General features: G+C 36.8%; 2 protein-coding genes and 1 non-coding gene across 7 annotated transcripts in view; 1 reads left to right on the top strand and 2 right to left on the bottom strand.

Annotated features, from left to right (window-relative positions):
* Positions 1-536: 536 nt before the first annotated feature.
* Positions 537-19,441, bottom strand: part of LOC113500466 (myosin heavy chain 95F) — a 44,682-nt gene continuing 25,777 nt past the window's right edge. Inside the window, exons 6-26 of one of the 5 annotated variants that reach the window (XR_003401206.1) lie at positions 19,159-19,421; positions 14,944-15,093; positions 14,286-14,542; positions 13,754-13,911; positions 13,275-13,439; positions 12,582-12,705; positions 12,136-12,238; positions 11,276-11,473; positions 10,437-10,661; positions 9,527-9,734; positions 8,973-9,214; positions 8,196-8,308; positions 7,789-7,896; positions 6,562-6,699; positions 5,993-6,085; positions 5,169-5,213; positions 4,014-4,134; positions 3,478-3,613; positions 2,853-3,053; positions 2,286-2,481; positions 537-1,648 (exon numbers count right to left, since the gene is read on the bottom strand). Coding sequence is in view for 4 of the 5 variants with exons in the window: in XM_026881276.1 (XP_026737077.1) it covers positions 2,339-2,481; positions 2,853-3,053; positions 3,478-3,613; positions 4,014-4,134; positions 5,169-5,213; positions 5,993-6,085; positions 6,562-6,699; positions 7,789-7,896; positions 8,196-8,308; positions 8,973-9,214; positions 9,527-9,734; positions 10,437-10,661; positions 11,276-11,473; positions 12,136-12,238; positions 12,582-12,705; positions 13,275-13,439; positions 13,754-13,911; positions 14,286-14,542; positions 14,944-15,093; positions 19,159-19,421 (3,191 nt within the window). In the remaining variant the exon portion in view is untranslated. The remainder of the gene's footprint in view (positions 1,649-2,285; positions 2,482-2,852; positions 3,054-3,477; positions 3,614-4,013; positions 4,135-5,168; positions 5,214-5,992; positions 6,086-6,561; positions 6,700-7,788; positions 7,897-8,195; positions 8,309-8,972; positions 9,215-9,526; positions 9,735-10,436; positions 10,662-11,275; positions 11,474-12,135; positions 12,239-12,581; positions 12,706-13,274; positions 13,440-13,753; positions 13,912-14,285; positions 14,543-14,943; positions 15,094-19,158; positions 19,422-19,441) is intronic. The other 4 variants (XM_026881276.1, XM_026881277.1, XM_026881278.1 and 1 more) reach the window with 4 other exon arrangements.
* Positions 7,158-7,230, top strand: Trnar-acg. The gene has a single exon. It is a non-coding gene; the product is annotated as a tRNA-Arg (tRNA).
* On the bottom strand, positions 16,099-19,144 carry LOC113500468 (piggyBac transposable element-derived protein 3-like). The gene is made up of 2 exons (XM_026881281.1): positions 18,641-19,144; positions 16,099-18,267 (listed from the first exon to the last, which is right to left on the bottom strand). The coding sequence occupies exon 2, from the start codon at positions 18,024-18,026 to the stop codon at positions 16,182-16,184; it is 1,845 nt and encodes a 614-aa protein (XP_026737082.1). The 5' UTR covers positions 18,027-18,267; positions 18,641-19,144; the 3' UTR covers positions 16,099-16,181.

The raw sequence follows: 19,441 nt of genomic DNA, 5'->3' as shown, positions 1-19,441 counted from the left end.
AAAAAACATATTTAAATTGCTTGTAGTTTTTTTTATAACTAAAAGTATTGCGCATACTCGGATTAGCGTATTACTTTCTGAACTGATCACTGGTAGCCTAAACAAGTAGAATGAAGGAATAATAAGGGGATGGAAAGCAGTAATTCTATTTTAATATGGACCCTATTTGCCAATTATTGTTTAATCTTTGTTGCTCCAACTTCTGTTGTCCAACTCGAGTCGCTACTTCGTGGCTGTCGTGTAGTTACATGATGAATTAATATAACGGTGTCAAACATAGTTTGCGACCTTATGTTGTTTTTGTTTTAGTATGGTCTTCAGCGCCAAGGAATTTAGCCTATCAAAAACATTCAAGTTTCATGTACAGACTACACACTCATACTTAAAATAAGCATACGTGCTTGCGTAATGCTTGTACTACATCTGGCATCTCGTAACCATAAATGTTTCAAAGCGACATAAACGATGCAACACAGAAATATTGTTGTTCTGCTAATGAACAGGGAATAGGGCTTAGAAATAAATGAAACATCGAGTATGTAACTCTCATCATGTTTTATTTGGTAAAGCATATACAATAATGGAGTGGTCATGCACAACGGGTTAACACAATAAGGCACGATCTGTTTACTATCTTGTACTTTAAAAAACTTGTACATATAAAAATATCTTGAACATTAACTGTGATAAATGTAAAAATACAGGAATGTTTGCTTAAATACTGTTCAGAAAACACTTATAGTAAATTATAATGCTATTCAAATAATACAAAAGCTACCATTCACCAGTCTCAAGACAGGAATGTTCAAATAAATATATTTTATTTTTCATTTTAATATACTGACCTAAAGTTGTAAACTGAATTACGAATCACATTCACAGCTTACTAACAAAATTATAAATTATTATTTTTATATATTAATATTTTCGTAGTAAATTTCAATTGGTATTTTTAAATTACTGATACATATTTAATCGAATTTAGTCTACTAATAAACCGAAGTTGTATAAAATAAATCAAAAATATTATGTCACTTATTCTTATTCACTTATTTTGTTATGTGTTGTTATCATCATCAGCGATGACGAGGCATTACACTAAATAATTATAACGGAAATATAATCGGAAAGTATTTTAGTATATTAGTCGATTAAGTCGACTATTTCATACTAAAAGAGTGCTGTAAGTAGCACCGATAAATCGATTAGCTATACAATTTCGAAGTACATAAACAACTGTTTCTCAAATTCTGATTTTAAACTCAGACGTTCTATTGCATAGTGATGTAACAATACAGTCGATATAAAGCCAGGAACTTTTAAATACATTTTTAAGGCACGGGAACTTTAGACTTCATCTTATACAGGTAAAATATTTATTTCTTTGAAAATTTATTACTTACTCTGAGTTTGCTGTTAACATTATTGCTATCTGACCATTACTGAGTGACCTTTAATTATATTGCACTAATATAAATCTAGGAACCTGTAGAGGCACGTTAAAAGCACTTAATTATTATTTCATCCAAAAATCCATCTTATGTGTGTATAATTAAAACTCTAATTCCAATGTGTATGGAATATTTCCGATTTTGCGTTTTGCGACGACTTATCTAGTTTTTCTAAGTTCTTGAATGGAATGTGATATCTGAAATAAAAAGAAATATAGTTAACATAATTTTATGAAGTTGACAACAATAGTCTGACACTAATTATTTACTGGTACCTATATAACATGCGTATCAGATCAGTCTAGTTAGAGCAAACATTTTCTGAAGATTTTCTAACACTCTTTATCAACATCAGACTAGAATAGTTCTTTTTTTACTTGTTTTTTGGTCTCATACGAAGTTACCCATTAGTAATTATCCTTTAAAACGACCCGCACTAAGGAATTTATCCCTTATGTCAGAGCGTGGGGGGTTTATAAACATTCAAGTAAAATATCTCTTTTATTCGAAGTTAATCAGCAGAATTTTACAGCAAGAATCGACAGCCACGCGGGCGCCTGTGGACTCGCAGGCAAAAGCTAAGTTTTACAAAGTGATTTCACAAAACAAGCATAGCATTTGCATATTATAAATAAATAAATGCGGACGACATCAGATACATTGTTCTGAAACAAAGTAAGTTGCGAAAGCACTTGTGTTCTAGAATTCAGATACAACGAAGGTACCACAAACACCCAGACCCGACACAATGTAGAAATTTGAATTTTTACATTGACCCGACCGGCGATCGAACCCGGGACTCAGAGCTAGCGACACCTTGAAACCGGTACGTACGCCACTCGACCACGGTGTAGATGTAAGCATGTTGTGTGTGTGTACGCACGTGTCTACCGCGGCGCGCGCTTGTCGGCGGCGGGCGCGTGTCGGGCCCACTCGCGCTCGAACTCGTGCTCCAGGATCTCGGCGCCGCGCTTGCGGGTCAGCCCCGTCTCCTCCAGGCTCAGCTCGCACATCTGCATGTCGTCCACGCCTGAGGGTAACGTGGACAATGTGCTGGTTAATACAATATTGCAGCAAAAAAAAACTTAATTTAAGGATTTTAGCATAAAAAATGGGCTTCTTTATATTTTGTTTTGGAATAATGGGTTCACAATTCTAACATTCGAAATTATTTTAAACTATGAACGTGACGTGAAATCTTTTTTTTATTGGACTACGATACCAATCTAATAAAACTTTATCAAAGTAATTACGCTACACTACGAAATTCTAGTTAGTAATAGAACTAACATATTAAACTACTCTGCCATTTAACATTCATTAGAACTGTCTGGAAAGATTGAGTTCAACCCGTCGAATTAGGAAGAAATACACTCAAAATAATCATAGAGTTAGACTCACCAGCCTGCAGCAGTACGGGCGTCTTGTCCGGATGCAGTTCCATCTGCCTGGCCACGTACTGTCCGTCGAAGTGCGCGTACCACCAGCCGCGCCGCTCGGGCTCGCTGGCCGCGCCCGCGCCGGCGCGGACAAACGGGATGCGGAAGTAGCGGTGGCGGGCGCCCAGGATCTCACCCTTCTGCGGCAGCCGGGGGGTCTTGGCTGCCAGGAGACAACACATTTTAATCAGTTATGTATGCTGGGAGATTAATGTGGTTTGAGCGCGCGCATACGGTCGAGACGTGGACGATAAGGTAATTGTGAACATAGGATAGATAAGTTTCTTTATGGTACATGTACGAAATGTCATATTTTTGTTTTAGAGCCGAATGTGTTAGAAAGTAAACAATAAAAATGTATGCATAATTATATCTGTGTTAAATTACTGTTTAAATTTAGTTTTATAAGCATTAGGTCAGGTTAATACGAGTAGTCTGAAGGAAGCTCACATGACATTCAATTTCAATATTTCATATTATTTATTCAATAAATCAAACTCCATTCACTCAGTCACCATGCGTTCACCTCTCTTTCAATAGTTTACCACTCTTCCCTTAACATTTTAAGATATATAAAATTATTATACTTGAGTTAAACAGCATACCGGCATCCATGATCGACTGTGGCGCCCTCTCCTGGTCGGCCATGGTTGTCTTGCGAGCGTTCTTTGCCTTCCACGCGTGGTACACCTTCAGGCGCCGGTGGAACTCATGGCGGCAAGCCTATACACATACGGAATAGCGACTTAGTACTTGAAAGTAATGGTCGAGAAATTCGTAGCTTTTAATTATTATATTTGATCTTCTTCTTTCATGGAAAATGTTAATGTTATTGGCTGAATTGGTAATATTAAGAGTAGTAGGTAATCCATATCTGGGGCTAAGATAAGTTTTTAATTTTGGGACAACCTTTAGAGTTACCTTTAAAGAACCTTTAGAGAACCTTTAAATTTAGGCTAAAAATTATGACGACATTCACTCAGTTTCACAAAACAGGAAAACAAACTTTTTTTCCAGTGCTAGGAAAAAGTACTCCCGACGACGAAAGGACTCAGTTTTAAGAAATAATATAGGTATTAGGTTTATGCATAGTTATAAGCTCGTAAGGAGTTCTATTACTTACCTCCAAAAGTTCAATATCACACGACGTATTGATAGTATCACGAAGTTCCGAATACTTCCATTTAGATAGATCGTATTTTTGCTTGCCCTGCATAGCTTGCTGCATCCGTACACGTTCTGACCTGTTTGCATCGCAATAAAACGTCAATGGAAAGCGTATTTAGCAATGTTGTCGATTAATTGTTAAACTAATACTAATTGACGATTGTTATTGTATTACATGCGTGCGTTTAGTTTTTGCTGTGTTAATTTTTGTCATGCATTTAGTTTAGTGTCTTGGAAAATCATGATGGTCTATCAGGAATTTGTGTTTGTGAAAATTTGAAATACTGAAGCTTCTTTAGTTAAGATTTCATAAGTAAAAACATAATTTGTAAATTGAGTCAGAAATATTTCGATATAAAACTTGGGCAGTTCAGAAGATTTTGTACCCAAATAGACCAAACCATATGACTTTTCAAGAATCATTATTGCTAATATACTACATTTGTCTAATAATAAGGATATTCCATAAACTATTTAACGTCCATACAAATTTTCAAGTATGTATATATAACAAATAACTGTTACTGCATTAGTTGTTAATGTGTTAATAACTCAAAAAGCAAGTATTGTGACCTCTTTGAAAAATACTGTTAATTCAATCAATAGTTTACGGAACACAGTTAAAATACAGCTAAATATATAAACTAAATACAAAGTACATATAATAAGTATAGTATTGTTATAACGTTTCACTAAGATACAGTTAGATACGCAACACTCAGACTTCGTGCAGAAAGAAGATTTAAGCGAGTAGCCGTCTTGTTAGCAGTTAGCTCTGTGTCCGTGGTGGGCCAGCTTTCAATTATTTCAAATTATACTTTATTGTCAAATGATAGAAGGTATAATTTCCTTTGAAGTTATAAGTAAAAGTTACAAAATGAAATATTTGCCAAGTCTCTCAAAATTCATATTTTGTTTTAAATATAAACATTGGATGTACCTACAGGGTAAAACCTTTCGGAAATTGAATTATTTATGGTTTAACAATCTCAAATATAGTTACTTTAGCAGAAGAACTTTTACCTAATTCGAAAAAGATTGTGATAATTGAAAAAAGGCCAAGTTAGGAGCGTGCGAAAGAGAAATTCGTTAGTCTTGTCTCACTCAGTACCTGTTCAATTTATTCTCTCCATTCACTGACTCCATGGTAGGGAAACTGTGCGAACATATCACAATATTACTTATACGCTAGTTGTAGACGGACATTCGGCAATGATAACACACTTTAGTAACCTCGGAAAAAAACAAAAACAAAATCATTATTAAAATTTGTTCTCAAATTGTTTCACTTTATATATAAACGTGACAAAAGAAATATACAGATCGTAGTGCATTGAACTTGGCGCTGCACTCTACCGTGCACCCGAAATTGTTGGTTACTAAAACGTGTTACACATTTGGCAAATATATGTCGTTGTGTAAAGCTATATACAAGAAGACATCGCAGACCACAAGTGCTGTCGAATCATATTGTACAGTGATATACCTACACACTGTTTTCAATCCTGTAGGAATTAAATTACAATATATTTTAACACAATAGTTTTTAGACTCAAAGTAAATATTATGGCTAAATATGCTAAATCTCAGGATGCTTAATAACAAAAACTGTAACATTTTAAAACAAAAAGATCAGCAAACTTCATTTAAACAAATACAACCAGTTTAGGTTATTTTTTAAACCAAAACAAACGCTCAAAAATCCTCATCAAATCTTTAAATTCAACCAAGTAGGCTTTGTCCGCCAGTGGAACATTTACCGACCCTATCGTCAGACATTACTGTAAACTAATAATTTCCTTTAAAAAATAACCAAACCGGTAGCAGAAACACCTACAACACATTGGTATGGAACTGAACATAAGCAGTCCAACATTGGTAACCAAGACCAACATTTGCAGCAAACATTTGAGGGCTATTGGAGAGTGGTCATACCTGCGCAACTGTGGCGGTGAGCCTTCGACGTGGCCGTTGGTTTCCTTAGCCAGTCGCACTGCCATCTCGTGGTCCCTTCTCTCTTGTTCTAGCCTACAAATAGCCGCGAAATTATATGTAGTGAAAGCGATAATAACCAAAAATTGCAATGTATAAGATTTTAAGAAAAAGTGGTATGTGATTGATTGTGTTTTAAGAAGAAAACAAAACGAGCTAGTGCAAAATCAAAACCCTATAAAAATGAACACACATTTTTTTTTTAAGTTATAATTCTTCAGGCGCTTTATGAAAAAATGATGAAAGTGAAATTTTACAGAAGTATTTTATTTAATTTCTCACAAAACTGAACTTTATTGACTATCCTTTTCCAGTCCATGTATTATTTTATTGTAATTAATCATTCTTTGCACGCAATTTTTTTTAATGATTTCAAAGAAGTATAACTTGTCACGCGCGTACATAAGTAGGTAAGTATATTCAAAAACAATTTGAAAATGTAATGTGCAGGTAATAGATACCTATATTGTACGGTATGAGCCTTAATATTGTTGTCTGTTTCCTTCTCTTACCGTTCTCTGTTCTCCTGGTCGGCCTTCGCAGCTTCCTCCATCTGTTTCTGCAGTTTGAGTGCGGCAAGGCGGTCCTGCTCCTCAAGTCTTAGCCGTTCTTGCTCCTCCGCTTTGCGACGAGCTTCCATTTCTGCTTTACTGCAATGTATTGTTAAGTTTCGAGACGGTCATTGATGGTTTAGAGGTTAGGTTTTTTTGTTATTAGTTACAGTTATATTGTAGTGATTTTATTTTTTATTTGGTTGAACTAGGCATTCAAACTTGCAGTTTACTAAAAGAAATAATAGATGGCGTGACTAACATAATGGTCTCATGTTTATTTACTTAACATGAGGTAGAGGCTTCTTTTTTTATTTCTAATGAATATATTTTTTTAATAACATTATTAAATTTTCTTAATAGTCTTGATTTATAAAAAATGTATTTATTTTCGGCGTATCACCTTTTCTGGAGCATAAAAATATAAAATAAAAATAAAGAACATATAAAACACAATTAACTATGTAAATGTATACAGAATATCAAAATAAACACAGAACTTGTACGCTTAAATACTATGGAGCAACGAATGTACACTTTCGGCACTTCCTTCAACTGGCCCTGTGGCGCAATGGATAACGCGTCTGACTACGGATCAGAAGATTCCAGGTTCGAATCCTGGCAGGGTCGCTAATATCCTTTTTGTATTTTTTTTACATCAACTAATGATATTAATTTAATATAATCTCTTTTAACGTTTATTTACTTAACTTTTTATACAGTACGAATATATTCCTTAAATTTTGCAGACAAGAATAATCCGTGAATCTTAACCGTTTCATGAACTGGGAAAATGTATTACTCGACTGTAGTAATCGTAAATATACTTCTGTAGATTTTACATCAAACAGTTAAACAAAAAAATGTAGATCCTTTATAAATTAACAACATAATATTGTTTAGCTGTGTGAGAGAAAACTTGCAAGATACTATGGGGGCAATGCTATGAGTGGAATACTTTGCTTTCATCATATACATCTAACATATAAAATTCTCGTGTCACGATATACGTATTTGAACTCCACCGACACTGCGCGACTGGTTCTAATGTAATTTTGTGTGCATATTGTCTGTGAATGGGACAACAGTATTTTTTATACCCCCATTTTTTTCATTTGTATGGCAAAACAACGTTTGGTGGGGCTTGTAACGATATAAGTATGTTTTAATTACTATCATTATACTCACAGCCTGCGGTGTTCTTCCTCTTGGCGCAGTCTCTCCATCTCCCGGAGTTTGGCCTCTTCCAGCGCGCGCATTTCCGCTTCAATCTTACGCAGCCTCTCTTGTTCCTCTCTGTAACAAATAAAAGCGGTTTTTTTATAGAATGTTTAGTGGGTAACGTACGTTTCATAGTAATTAAATATATTTGTAGGAATACAACTATTTTGTGGCGAGGAAAAGGACCAAGCTAATAACTAAATGGAAAATAGTATTTTTCTTATACATAATAAGTTACATTTGTTATTTGTTTACTTAAGTTAACTTAAATTACGGGTCCAGTTTTTAGTATAAACAATCATCGAGGTAGTATCACTTGGTAATATCCAAGATAGAGTAAAGTTTTTTTTAATAAAAAAAAAGAAAAGACATACCTATTCTTCTGGTCAACCATAGCTTTTTGTAGCGCACTCATCTGGGTCTCAATGTCTTTGGTCAACTTGGCTGACAGTTGATCGATTTCAGCACGTGTTATGTTCACATTACTCTGGAGAATGTGAGAAAATGTTAATAATAGTGTGTTCTTCTCAAATAACTTTCATGAGGAATCTAAATCATGATATATGTCTATTCAGTTATTTTATCCAACAGCTTGCTTAGACAGATTCCTCAAAATCGCCTAGCTAAATAATAATAAAAAATGAATGTTTAATTCTTTAGAAATGAAACTAATATGCGTTAATGTCTCCTAAATAGGAGTAAAAGGGCTGTGCAGTTTTATTTTTCTCGAAAAATGAACACGTCCTTAACGCCACGAACGGGTTTTTACTTTTAAATTAAAGAGAAGAGTTTGGGTACATTTTCTTGAATTTTCTATATTTTAAACTAGCTGTTGCCCGCGACTTCGTCCCCGTGGGTAGGAGATATAAGTTATGATTTATAACTGCCCTGCTTTTTTCACATTTTTAATTGTATCTTCGCTCCTATTAGTCGCAGCGTGATGGTTTATAGCCTAAAGCCTTCCTCGATGAATGGTCTATTCAACACAAAAATAATTTTTCAATTTGGACCAGTAGTTCCTGAGATTAGCGCGTTCAAACAAACAAACAAACAAACTCTTCAGCTTTATATATTAAGTATAGAAGTATAGATTCAAAAAGACAAACAATAATAATTCAAACAGTTTTTTACAATTTAGAATGTTAACATACCTTAATAGCAACACAAGCATTTCTGATGGAATTCCTCAAGTTCTCGATATTCCTTTGCGCGCTATCCTTGTCTTTCTTGAGCTGTGACGTCACAGACTCCATGTCTTTGAGGTTATGTTGTAACGCCTTAATCTTGGCGATGCCCTGGTACCGCGGGCGGTGTTTGCGGCGGACAAGATGCCCGCGAATCGTCTTTTGTAGGAGGATCAGGCATTGGCGACGGTACATGATTTTGTTTTTCACTGTAAGGGAAAAACAAATGTTTAGTGACATTTCAGGACTTCACACAGGATTGTGTTAAGTGACACCTACGCATGTTCAACTCTCTAATTAATATTTTTTTTGTACTTTTACACAGGTAAGATAATTCAGAGGAAATGATAGTGCAAAAACATTTTACGTGTTTTTTTTCTTGCATGAAGGAAAATTGTTAGAGTTAGAATATTAAAAGACATTTTTATTGCTTATTTTACCTAGATAAGTTAGGGACATTATTTTGCATTTCTTAAACACAAAGTAAACGTTTACACATAACTACTAATAAATCAACTTACATTTAATAATAGACAGCACAGCGAATATAGACTTCCTCCATCTGGACTTCACGAGCCAGGACAGTACAGCGTCGACGATGGACTTCAAGTTCTCGGGATCGGACTTCATCATAGTGTCGAACTCCGAGTACTTGCCGGGGCGGAAGAAGACACGGGTCACACCGAACTTGTAGTCCTTGTCGTGTAGACCGAGACTGTGGACCATGGCCTGTGCAACAAGTTTTAGAATATTATTAGCGAGCCAACATTTCAGTCATCAGTGGTCATTCAGGATAAGATAATGTAGTTGGAACCTGGGCGATTAAAAAGATCGGAGATGGAATTATTGGCGAATATTCAAATATAACACGAGACAATTTAATAATTAAATGTTAGTAAAAGACTCAGCACTGTTTGATATAGAATGATTCGTTGTTTTTATTTTAAAATCAAACCAAGTCCTAGATAAAATACAAGTCACAGGCACACAGGCACCCAGATTGAGGACTTGCATTCGTGGATCACACAAATGTCTTGGGGGATCGAAACCGCGCAACAACTCTTTTGGGTAGGATGGAGGACCTACGGCCACCGTAAGGTCGGGCCTGCGGGTGGCGGGGAGGGCACCCTGTCACTCGACCAGCTAGCAGGAAAAGAAGGGAACGGGCGCGTCGTCAGCGCACTCGTTTTTATGAGGAGTGAGGGGTGGGCTTCTTACACCTATCCCTTGAGAAGGAGCCCAAAGGACTAGAGCTAGCCAGAGTCGGGGTGTTTTTAGTCGGTAGAAGTCCGACATGTCCCCACGCCGTGTCTTCGAAACGGAAAACAAAAAAAGGGGTGGTTCGAGGTGTGCTACTCCAACCGCTCGGCTATCCCCATCTAAAAAAATACTACCCATACCCCTCCATAGAGTGCGTGGCCTACTACGTACCTCGCAGAAGAGCTTGGGCGAGAGCTCCTGCAGGCGGGGCGGCAGGTAGCGGCGGTACATGGCGTGCAGGTCGTGGAAGGGCGCGCGCGAGGGGTAGCCGTGTTCCATGAGCTCGAGCACGGCCGTGGTCCCGCTGCACTGCAGCTGCGTCAGTACCAGCGCGCCCTCCACCGCGCCGCCCACCATGCGCGGGTTGGGCTTGATGCAGCGGACGAAGTTCGTGCCCTAAGTAAACGTAGCGAATTAGTGAATGTAGCCATTGGTTGTTAACAACTAATATAATTTTTTGAAATAAAACTACTTTTACGGATTTTATCGCGGTTTCATTTCGGATTTTAGTTCCCGACGTTTCCTTTGCAGGTATTATGGTCACGGGACTGAGACTGATGGCGTTCGTCTTGACAGAAGATGTAAGATGTGGGTGGCGATAAAATCCGTAAAAGTCGTTTTTTTTCAATGTCTAACATTCGAAACCTAAGAAACCACTTATATAATTTAACCAGACCAATAAAACACTAATTATTAGGCCTGTATTGATATGCTAGTAGTTAGGCGTCATATCCATTGATAATGTCTAAATCACTAAAAATATCTACTTTCTCGTCATAGGTAACGATTTCACGGGTTTCGAGGCAGATGATGATGACGACGCAAGAGTTCAAGACTCACTTAAAAGACACTTTTTAACGTTATATTATTAAGATATCCGAAATAATTGTTTTATTTTACTCAATTCACTTTTTATGTTATAATGAACATAATTTCCAAAAAAAAACACAACCGAATGAATGCTTTACAAAAATGAATCTTAACAAGCTACATATCAAAATGGAACTTACATTCTCCTTCAGCTTGTCCATCAGCTGCGACAGTTGAGATTGGAACTTAGCGCCCACGGAAATAAAGTTGAGTTTTCCTTTAGCGTTGTTGTTGTCGGTGTTCTGGAAGAGTTGCTGCACGAGCGCGTTGCTGGACTCCTGTACGAGGAACTCGAGGGACGCGTGGAGAGCGTCGTTGTTCTTCTCTATGAATTGGTTCTAGAAAAACAAAAAGAAAGGTTTGTATGCAAGAAAATTTAAGGATTTGGGGGAGGCCTTTGCCCAGCAGTGGGACACAATGGGCTAGAAAACAAATGGTTGAAAATGGAAACTTTCCGTCTTTCAATTAGACCAAATTGAATAGGATTTACGATTTAGGATTAGGATTACGTCAGAAGATAAATAAAGCTGCTTTTGCTGGCAACCCAACTTTAATTTGTGCTGGTAGCACTATGCGGACCCCACCAGCCCTTATTCCGTAACAGTGATACAAAGAATACACGCATTAAACCTCACGGATCTCGTCAATTTAAAGCTTTTACAGTACCATCCCCTCTCTAAATGATTTGTTTTCTCATGTGAGCTTCATTTAACTTTTGACGTATTTTGCCATTCCAAATAATTTACATTTCTTCTTCTAAAACCCTTTGGGATTCAGATTGCTTCCAGCCTTATCTAACGTCCGTAACCTATTTCCAAGAACGTAAATTTCAGATCTAAAAATGCAAGGCTCTGTTGCATGTAGTGCAATAGCAAATTCAAGTTGTCAGTTTCTGTTTCTTGATATTGAATTTAATGACTCAACGTTTTCTTCTACTACACCTGGTCGCAGACCTAAAAAAGGCAAAAACTTAACAATAATTTGAAATGAATATAGTTACCGTATTATAACAGACGGCGCCTGCAAAGTGTCGTAGAAGGAAACCTTCATCGTCACGCAGAGTGCGGTGCGCCTTAAGACGAGACGAGCGGGGCAGTTGTAATCTAAATAGAAAGTAGATATAATGATTCATATATTCCAATTCCAACTTTGATTCCAACATTAATTGTAGAAAGAACCCTGGTTAGTATGTCAAACTTGAAAAAAAAATGGCGTTAGATGTTATGGATAAGCACGTCCTATTTATTGGTTTAACGAAAATACTTGTAAAATACTGTCGAAATTAATAAGGGTGATTCAACCCAAGAAAATTGGTCACATTTTGTATTGACAATTTAACAGACCGACTATACTGTACAGAAATTATTGGGGAAAATTTCATAAGAAGAGGGTTGAATAACTTTTGTTAATTTAAACTTCTTTCATCAGTAATAAATAGTAACTTACCTGTTGTTATTAGCCCCTAAGTGTTTGTGTACGGAATGTGTGAAGTTTCCGAACTCTGGTTTGGGCAGTTTCGACTCTTCGTCTAGCAAGTGGAAGATGCCGTGATGCTTGCTCTCAATCAGATCTATAGACGCAAAAGGAAATATTGTGAGACGGTTTAATTTCATTATTAGAACACTTTACAGAGCGGATTCAATTGAGATTTGTTCCTGATTTTATTTTGGCAACGTTTTGATAGTATAAGGATCATGGTCGCGGTTAAACTGAGGTGTCTGGTTAAAGAAATATATTTTAATGAGTACTATTCGCAGAAACAATATTGTTTCTAACCCTAATGGGGTCATAACAAAACTCTTAATGATCTACAGCGTAGATCGTATCTTTTATTGTTAATCATTTGAAACTTGACGCAAATGTTAAGTGTCAATGAAATTTGCAAATATTTTTCAGTGTGCTAAAATTTAGAATAAATTGAAATTATGCAAAACCAAACTAAGTTTAACTCAACTCAACCAAAGTCTAAAAACACTAACGAAACCACGGGGGTAATCCCAATAAATACTAGTGAGTAAACTATTGAAAAATAAAAAATTATCATCACCAAAAGTTACTATAAAACTTAGAACCAAGTTTTAGTTTCTTTTTGTTATCACCGCTGTATCTTCCAGATAAAATGATACTTCTTTGACCTACCGATACAATCCTGGTTGTCAACGAATCTGATCTCTGGAACGTTAAGACCCTCGCGCTTGTACAACTCCTGCTCGTTCTTGAGGATACGCTCGTTGAAGAACTGCTGTAGCTTCTCATTGCAGTAATTGATGCAGAACTGCTCGAAGCTGTTCATTTGGAAGTATTCTAGAAGAAAATGTATTGTATTACATATTTAGGTTGATGTTTTTGATATTAGGTCTGATGTTATGAAAATTATTGAAGAGAAATTAAAGATTTTGAATATTATTTATTATTAAGGGGTAATAGGGTAAACCATTGCACGCTACCCGAATGTTACCTATACAAGATAATATAGCCCGTTGTCAATCGTCATCAAACTTAAGAAAGATTATTTGGCAAGAAAAAGAGTTTTAATTATAATTGTTATTTAAAGAGTTAGATAAGTAATTGAACGTGTGGACACATTATACAATTTGGGGTCAAATTTCAAAACTTACCAAACCCAGCAATATCGAGTACGCCAATGTAGTAGGCGGAGGCCTGGAAGGGGATACTGGCGTTGATGCGGTGTACGATGTAGTCGAACAGGCGGCTGTAGATAGATTTGGCCAGAGCGTCACGGGCGTTGTTCGCTTCGTATGTCTTCAGTGGTACCCTGTGGTACAAGGTTTGTGATGACTTGATATGATATATGTATATTATGGTATTGGCAAAGTGTTTTACAGTGAATTTATTTTTTGTTTTTACATTGAATGTAAAATATTCGATTGAAAATTAAACCCAATTTTAGATTAGATAAACAAAGGGAATAGAAATTGTAGGAAGTGGCTCTACTGTCCCTCTTCCAACCCATTTAAAGTTTGGCAATTGTGGATAGAAAGACACCGATCTACAACCACGTATAGCGAAATCCATAATAGACAAAATTTTATTTTATTAGGTGGTGCCCTCTATAGCGTTCAAAACCTTAGGACAAGAATAATAAAAATTTGAGTTTGTATTAGAGTATAATAGTTGAGATATACGTACATGATGGCGGTGCCCTTGTGTCCGCCGCGCGCGCTCTGCATGAGGCGCGCCACGAGCGCGTGGCGCAGCGGGTCGGGGTCGAGCGCCAGGCGCGCGGCGGCGGCGCGCAGCGCGGGCTCGGCGGCGGCGCTGATGTGGCAGCCGCCGCGCGCGCCCGCGTCCTCCTCGAACTGCACGTTGCCCAGGTGCAGCACGCCCGCCACCACCGAGTACACCGCGAACTTCTCCTCCTCGGACAGGCCTACGCGGGATAGTGCCTGAGGGAATCATACACAGCGTTTAGTGGGAAGCTTTTTGTCGGATTGTCAGTTATGGAAATTGCTTTAAAAGCCTGGTCTTTATCGGCACGGTATTTTGAAGATGTAAAAGATATGATATGTTAAAAACAAATTAGGTATATACAAACGCAATGCTGAACTGATATTCAAAACAAAATGTTAACCAAATAATTATTCCGGCAAAAATTATAGAGGGGACTCTTTACCAGTAAAGTAACACGGATATATTTTTGATGAAACCTAACGTGATATTTTATTTCTGAAAAATCCATACCTGTTTTTCGCCACGCTACAAATATATTTAAGTTTTAAAAAGACCCAAAATCTCTAAGTCCGTATACCTGGCGCATTTTGATCAGTAAATGAAAGATGCTCCTTACCTGGTGCAACCTTTGGAAGTCTTCAACGTCATCCAAGATGGGATCGCGCAGACCTCCCTTGGTCTCTTGCAGCTTGCTCTTGCGGTTAGCACTGAGTTTCTTTTCAGATTCGGGTGTCGTGAAGTATTGTGTGCAACCATTCTTCAGATACTAAAGACGAAAAATTAATAATCAGTCTATTGTTCTGGTATACTTTAATTCTGATAACTAAAAGGTCTATGTGTAGACCGGACTGTGGCTGCTGTAGGAAAGTGAGACACCACTATAGCCAATGTAGTGCGCTGTCTCGTTTCCACAATGACCAATGACAACAATCTTACTTCAAGAATCTTACATTATAGAAGAGGATCTGTTCAGATCAACCTAAACCTTCACGTGTCTGTGTCATTAAGTTTTATATCTATAATTGTTCTCCACGGGCCGGGATCTTGTATTTTTTTCATTCATAGCAATATCTTTCCCTAACTGACGAAGGCGCCAAAAACGCGATACAAATATCAATAGTGACGACAGCGTAATTGTTGACCGTTTTGTTTTCGTTACCTAACATAAGTAATACTGGAATTTTAATTAGGAACATACATTGTAATGAGCGACCTTGTCCAAGGTGGCCGCTAATGACTCATGCGTTCTATTTTGTTTTTAATTATGTTGTGTTTTTACTGAAGGTTTATAAATAGAATTAAGTACTTTATCCCTTAATTCGACGGACTTTTTAATTACTTTAATTTAAAAAAAATGTTGCATATTTTGCTTTTAGGTAGAAAGGAACCCTAGGAAAAATACTGAAAAAAATCTACTTATTTCAGTTTCCTGAAAAACCACCGTCCATTATACTGGACATTACCAAGCTCGTAAGAAACTAATGCACTCCTACCATGTGCAGTACAGTTCCCATTGTCAAAGACACAGAATAAAATAAACAAGTGATTTTGTCATAAAATATTCATTATATTTAAAAAAAAATGTCTGAAAGTTACATTAGTTGCGCTTAAATCACTATTAGGAACACAGAAGTCTTAGAAGTACAAAGAACTCGAATAAATTCTGAACATAATTATTAAATATCTAAAAAACTTAAAATCTTATTCAAAAACAACCAGTCTTCATAATTATAATCAACATTTATATTTTTCAAAAACAATCAGTCTTCATAATAATCAACATTTATATTTTTCAAAAACAATCAGTCTTAGTTATTAATATCATAAATGTATTCTTTGGTCATCTGTCTATCTCTACTTATTATGGAAATTATAAAAACAATTTCTTTTCGCCACTAAACACAACCTCTGCTTGCATTTGGAACATTGCACGTTCGTTTTATTATCTTTGCAGAACTTGCAACGTCCATATGTTGTATATTTAGGCCAGTGGTTGCAGCTATCGTAACGAACAGAATCTGGGGGCCTCGGTGCGCTAGGGTTTTGGATTATCGCTTTTTTCGGTAGCGGACTGGGTGGTTCCATTTGAACTGGTCTTCCTTTTTGCCTCAATTCAACCGCCAATCTCTGTTTGAACTTTTTGAGGCTTATGTTTTTGAGGCTCTTCCTGTTGCATTTCCTCCTATAGAGAAGCCAAGCATTGTTAACAGTAATATCTAACATTTGGCCAAAAATGTTCATATACCAACGACGACTCTTGAAAGATGTTCTGTAGAGAGCTATCAACATGTCGCACAGGTCGACTCCTCCCATATGTTGATTATAATATCGAACTAATTGTGGACACGGGACATTCACTTTCTTTTTCAGTTCTTTGCTCCATCTTTTAATTTCTTGAAGTGGGTATGAATCTGCATAAGAACAAGCCAATGTCACAACTTTATTATCATACCATTTGACAATGGCGATCTTTTTGTCGTTGTCAACGACTTGACTAAATGAACCTCTGCCTTTTTTTTTTAGTTCCTTGTCGCTCAAAAGTCCCTTGGTGCAACCTTTCAATCTATTTTGCCGAATGGTTCCGAGACTGAAAATCCCTCGGTGTTCACGTAGATACCAGACCAAGTCGAGCGTCGTGAAATAATTATCGAAATAAACAGCACTTCCTGGAGTCTGAATTGTCTTGCAAAGAGCTAATACCATTTTAGCACCCAGTGTCATCTGCTCTTCCTCTTCGCTAAAATTGATATACCGGAAGGTATCATCGCCGCCATACAATAGAAAATCATAGACAATTCCAGACGCACCAGCGCGTACGACGTTCTTGAATCCCCATTTACTAGGTTTCATGGGGTTGTATTGTCTCCGATTTCCTGCTTTAGTACCCTTATATGGAATTGTCATCTCATCTATGCTGTATTTCGTTTCTTCTTCTGTAGAAAGGCAGTTTCTTCTTATCTTTTCGATGAATGGTCGTACCTTGTAATATCGATCTTCGTCCTGATTAGTGTTATCCACAAAGTGGATGTTTCGTCGAATCTGCTCGAATCGTTTTACTGGCATGATGTCGGCAACTTGGGCATATCTAAATTCTGTAGACCAATAGTCTAAATAAGAAGGCATTTTCACTATACCCATGATAAGTAGAATTGCAAGAAAATCTTTCAGCTGCTCGATGGTCAATTGCATACATTTACCGGTTCTTTGGGTTGAATACAAGTTCGAGTTGTCGACGATATCAATGAATATATCTGGGGAGAAGAATAAATAAAAAAAGTCTAACGGGGAGTCGGTGTCTGGTAAATCAAAGACGAAATCGTTTGATTGGATGTCAGCTTTGTGTCTGAATTGTCCTTTTTTCCATTTGTAACTCACAGTTAGCGTTCTCTTAGCAGTTTTTGCTACTCGTACATTTGGCGTCGAGTGTATTGGTAGTGTCCTCTTATGTCTGGTTGTTCTTGGTGTTGATGGACTAGCCATAGACGAAGTATTTGGTGATGGAATTGACAATAATGAAGCCATACTTGGCAAGGCATTGTAATTGATTTCACCACTCGGTAGTAGCACGTTGTCAATTATTGGAGTCAATGGAGGTCGCTCAGGGTCCAAATTATTTTTCGACTTCGACTTGGTTATTCTCATAGCTACTAACGCAAACACGGTCTTGTATTTGAATATTTTCGTTTCCTGTCGTAGCATCAATGTTTACCTCAGCACTGTCGTTTGAAATATTGCCTTGTGTGTCGTTTTCGGAACTATCTAATATATTCATGCGCTCAATTTCTGAATCGATTGAAGGGCAGGATGAAGAAGACAACTCCTCAGTTCTATGAAAAACAATTTCCTCTTCATTGTCATGTTCAGAACCACTATCTATATCCGAAGAAGTGTTTTGAGGCGGCACTAATGCTACTAAACGATGTCCTCTAGACTTAAAGCTCTGAAAAATCAAATAAATAAGTTTTAAAATATTTCTTCTGCGAATACCTAAAATTTTTATGTTGAATAATTACAAATATACGTTTTCTAATATTACGGCAATGAGAAAAATACTAGACATACGATTTAGTATTTAGTTTTCAATTAAGTCGACAAGGGGAAGAATACTGGACATAGTATTTAGCAGTCACTTCATTAGTAATTTGACATTGGGAAGTATACTGGACATACATGTTTCGGGGGTCGTAATAACTAAATTAAACTTAGTAAGACAATAAAAATAATATTATTAGCTATCCGGGGGCATTTTCTTTAGTTTTCAATGATATCACGAGTAAAATAATCCCTAAAATAATGAATAAAACTCAACTTACCGAAAGCCCTCGCAACGCGTCCTTCCTTCCCGCCATCTCGTCACTGACTGTTCGCGTCCCGTTGATGTGAGTATGTTACTGATTTTTGACAACGTAGGTAGATCATTAAGGTTGCATTAAATAGCACCTAGAACTCTAAAGAGATATTCGTTTTTTTTATATAGATTTTTTTTATCCTATGAGAAGTATATCGCACGTCGTCGAATAAAGGGTTATAGTGACACGAAAATAATTTTGTTGTTTTTTATTAAGATAGTTTGGAAAATACGCTTGTAACTAAAGAGGAATTTAAAGTTTAATAAAATTGTTACTTACATAAAAAGGTTAAAATTATAAATTATACAAAAAGTAACTGATTTGACTCTTTCATTAGTATTTTTTTTGTTTGATGGATATTCATGCGTAATTTCTGGATTCGTTTCAATAATTCGGACTCAATTGGAGTCTTTAATAGTGAGTTCACGTTTGATTACATTAAATAATAAGAATCTTATAATTAATACGAAAAAAATACTTACCAAATAATCATCGGGTTTAGTGATATTCAAAGCATCGCGTAACTCTTGGGGTGCGCCTGCGCACAGCAGGTAGAATACATGGTAGTTCCTCTCCTCGGCACTCTGCGTGCATATTCTAGACTTTTCTAGAAGGTAATGAGATATATGGCCGCCCACGACCTGGTACTTGTTGTTGAAGTGGACCTCCATGAACTTGCCGAAACGAGAACTGTTGTTGTTGCGAGTTGTTTTCGCATTTCCGAATGCTTCTAGGATGGGATTGGCTGTAAGAAAGGATTTAATT

This window comes from Trichoplusia ni, chromosome 14 (genome assembly GCF_003590095.1).
Source record: "Trichoplusia ni isolate ovarian cell line Hi5 chromosome 14, tn1, whole genome shotgun sequence".
In the NCBI taxonomy this organism is placed as follows: domain Eukaryota; kingdom Metazoa; phylum Arthropoda; class Insecta; order Lepidoptera; family Noctuidae; genus Trichoplusia; species Trichoplusia ni.
The sequence above is the reverse complement of the archived record's forward strand: the minus strand, read 5'-3'. Positions and strand labels throughout refer to the sequence as shown.

Bases quoted from the DNA above. Each gene is read 5' to 3' on its own strand.
- LOC113500468 (XM_026881281.1), bottom strand. From the start codon at position 18,026: ATGCTACGACAGGAAACGAAAATATTCAAATACAAGACCGTGTTTGCG.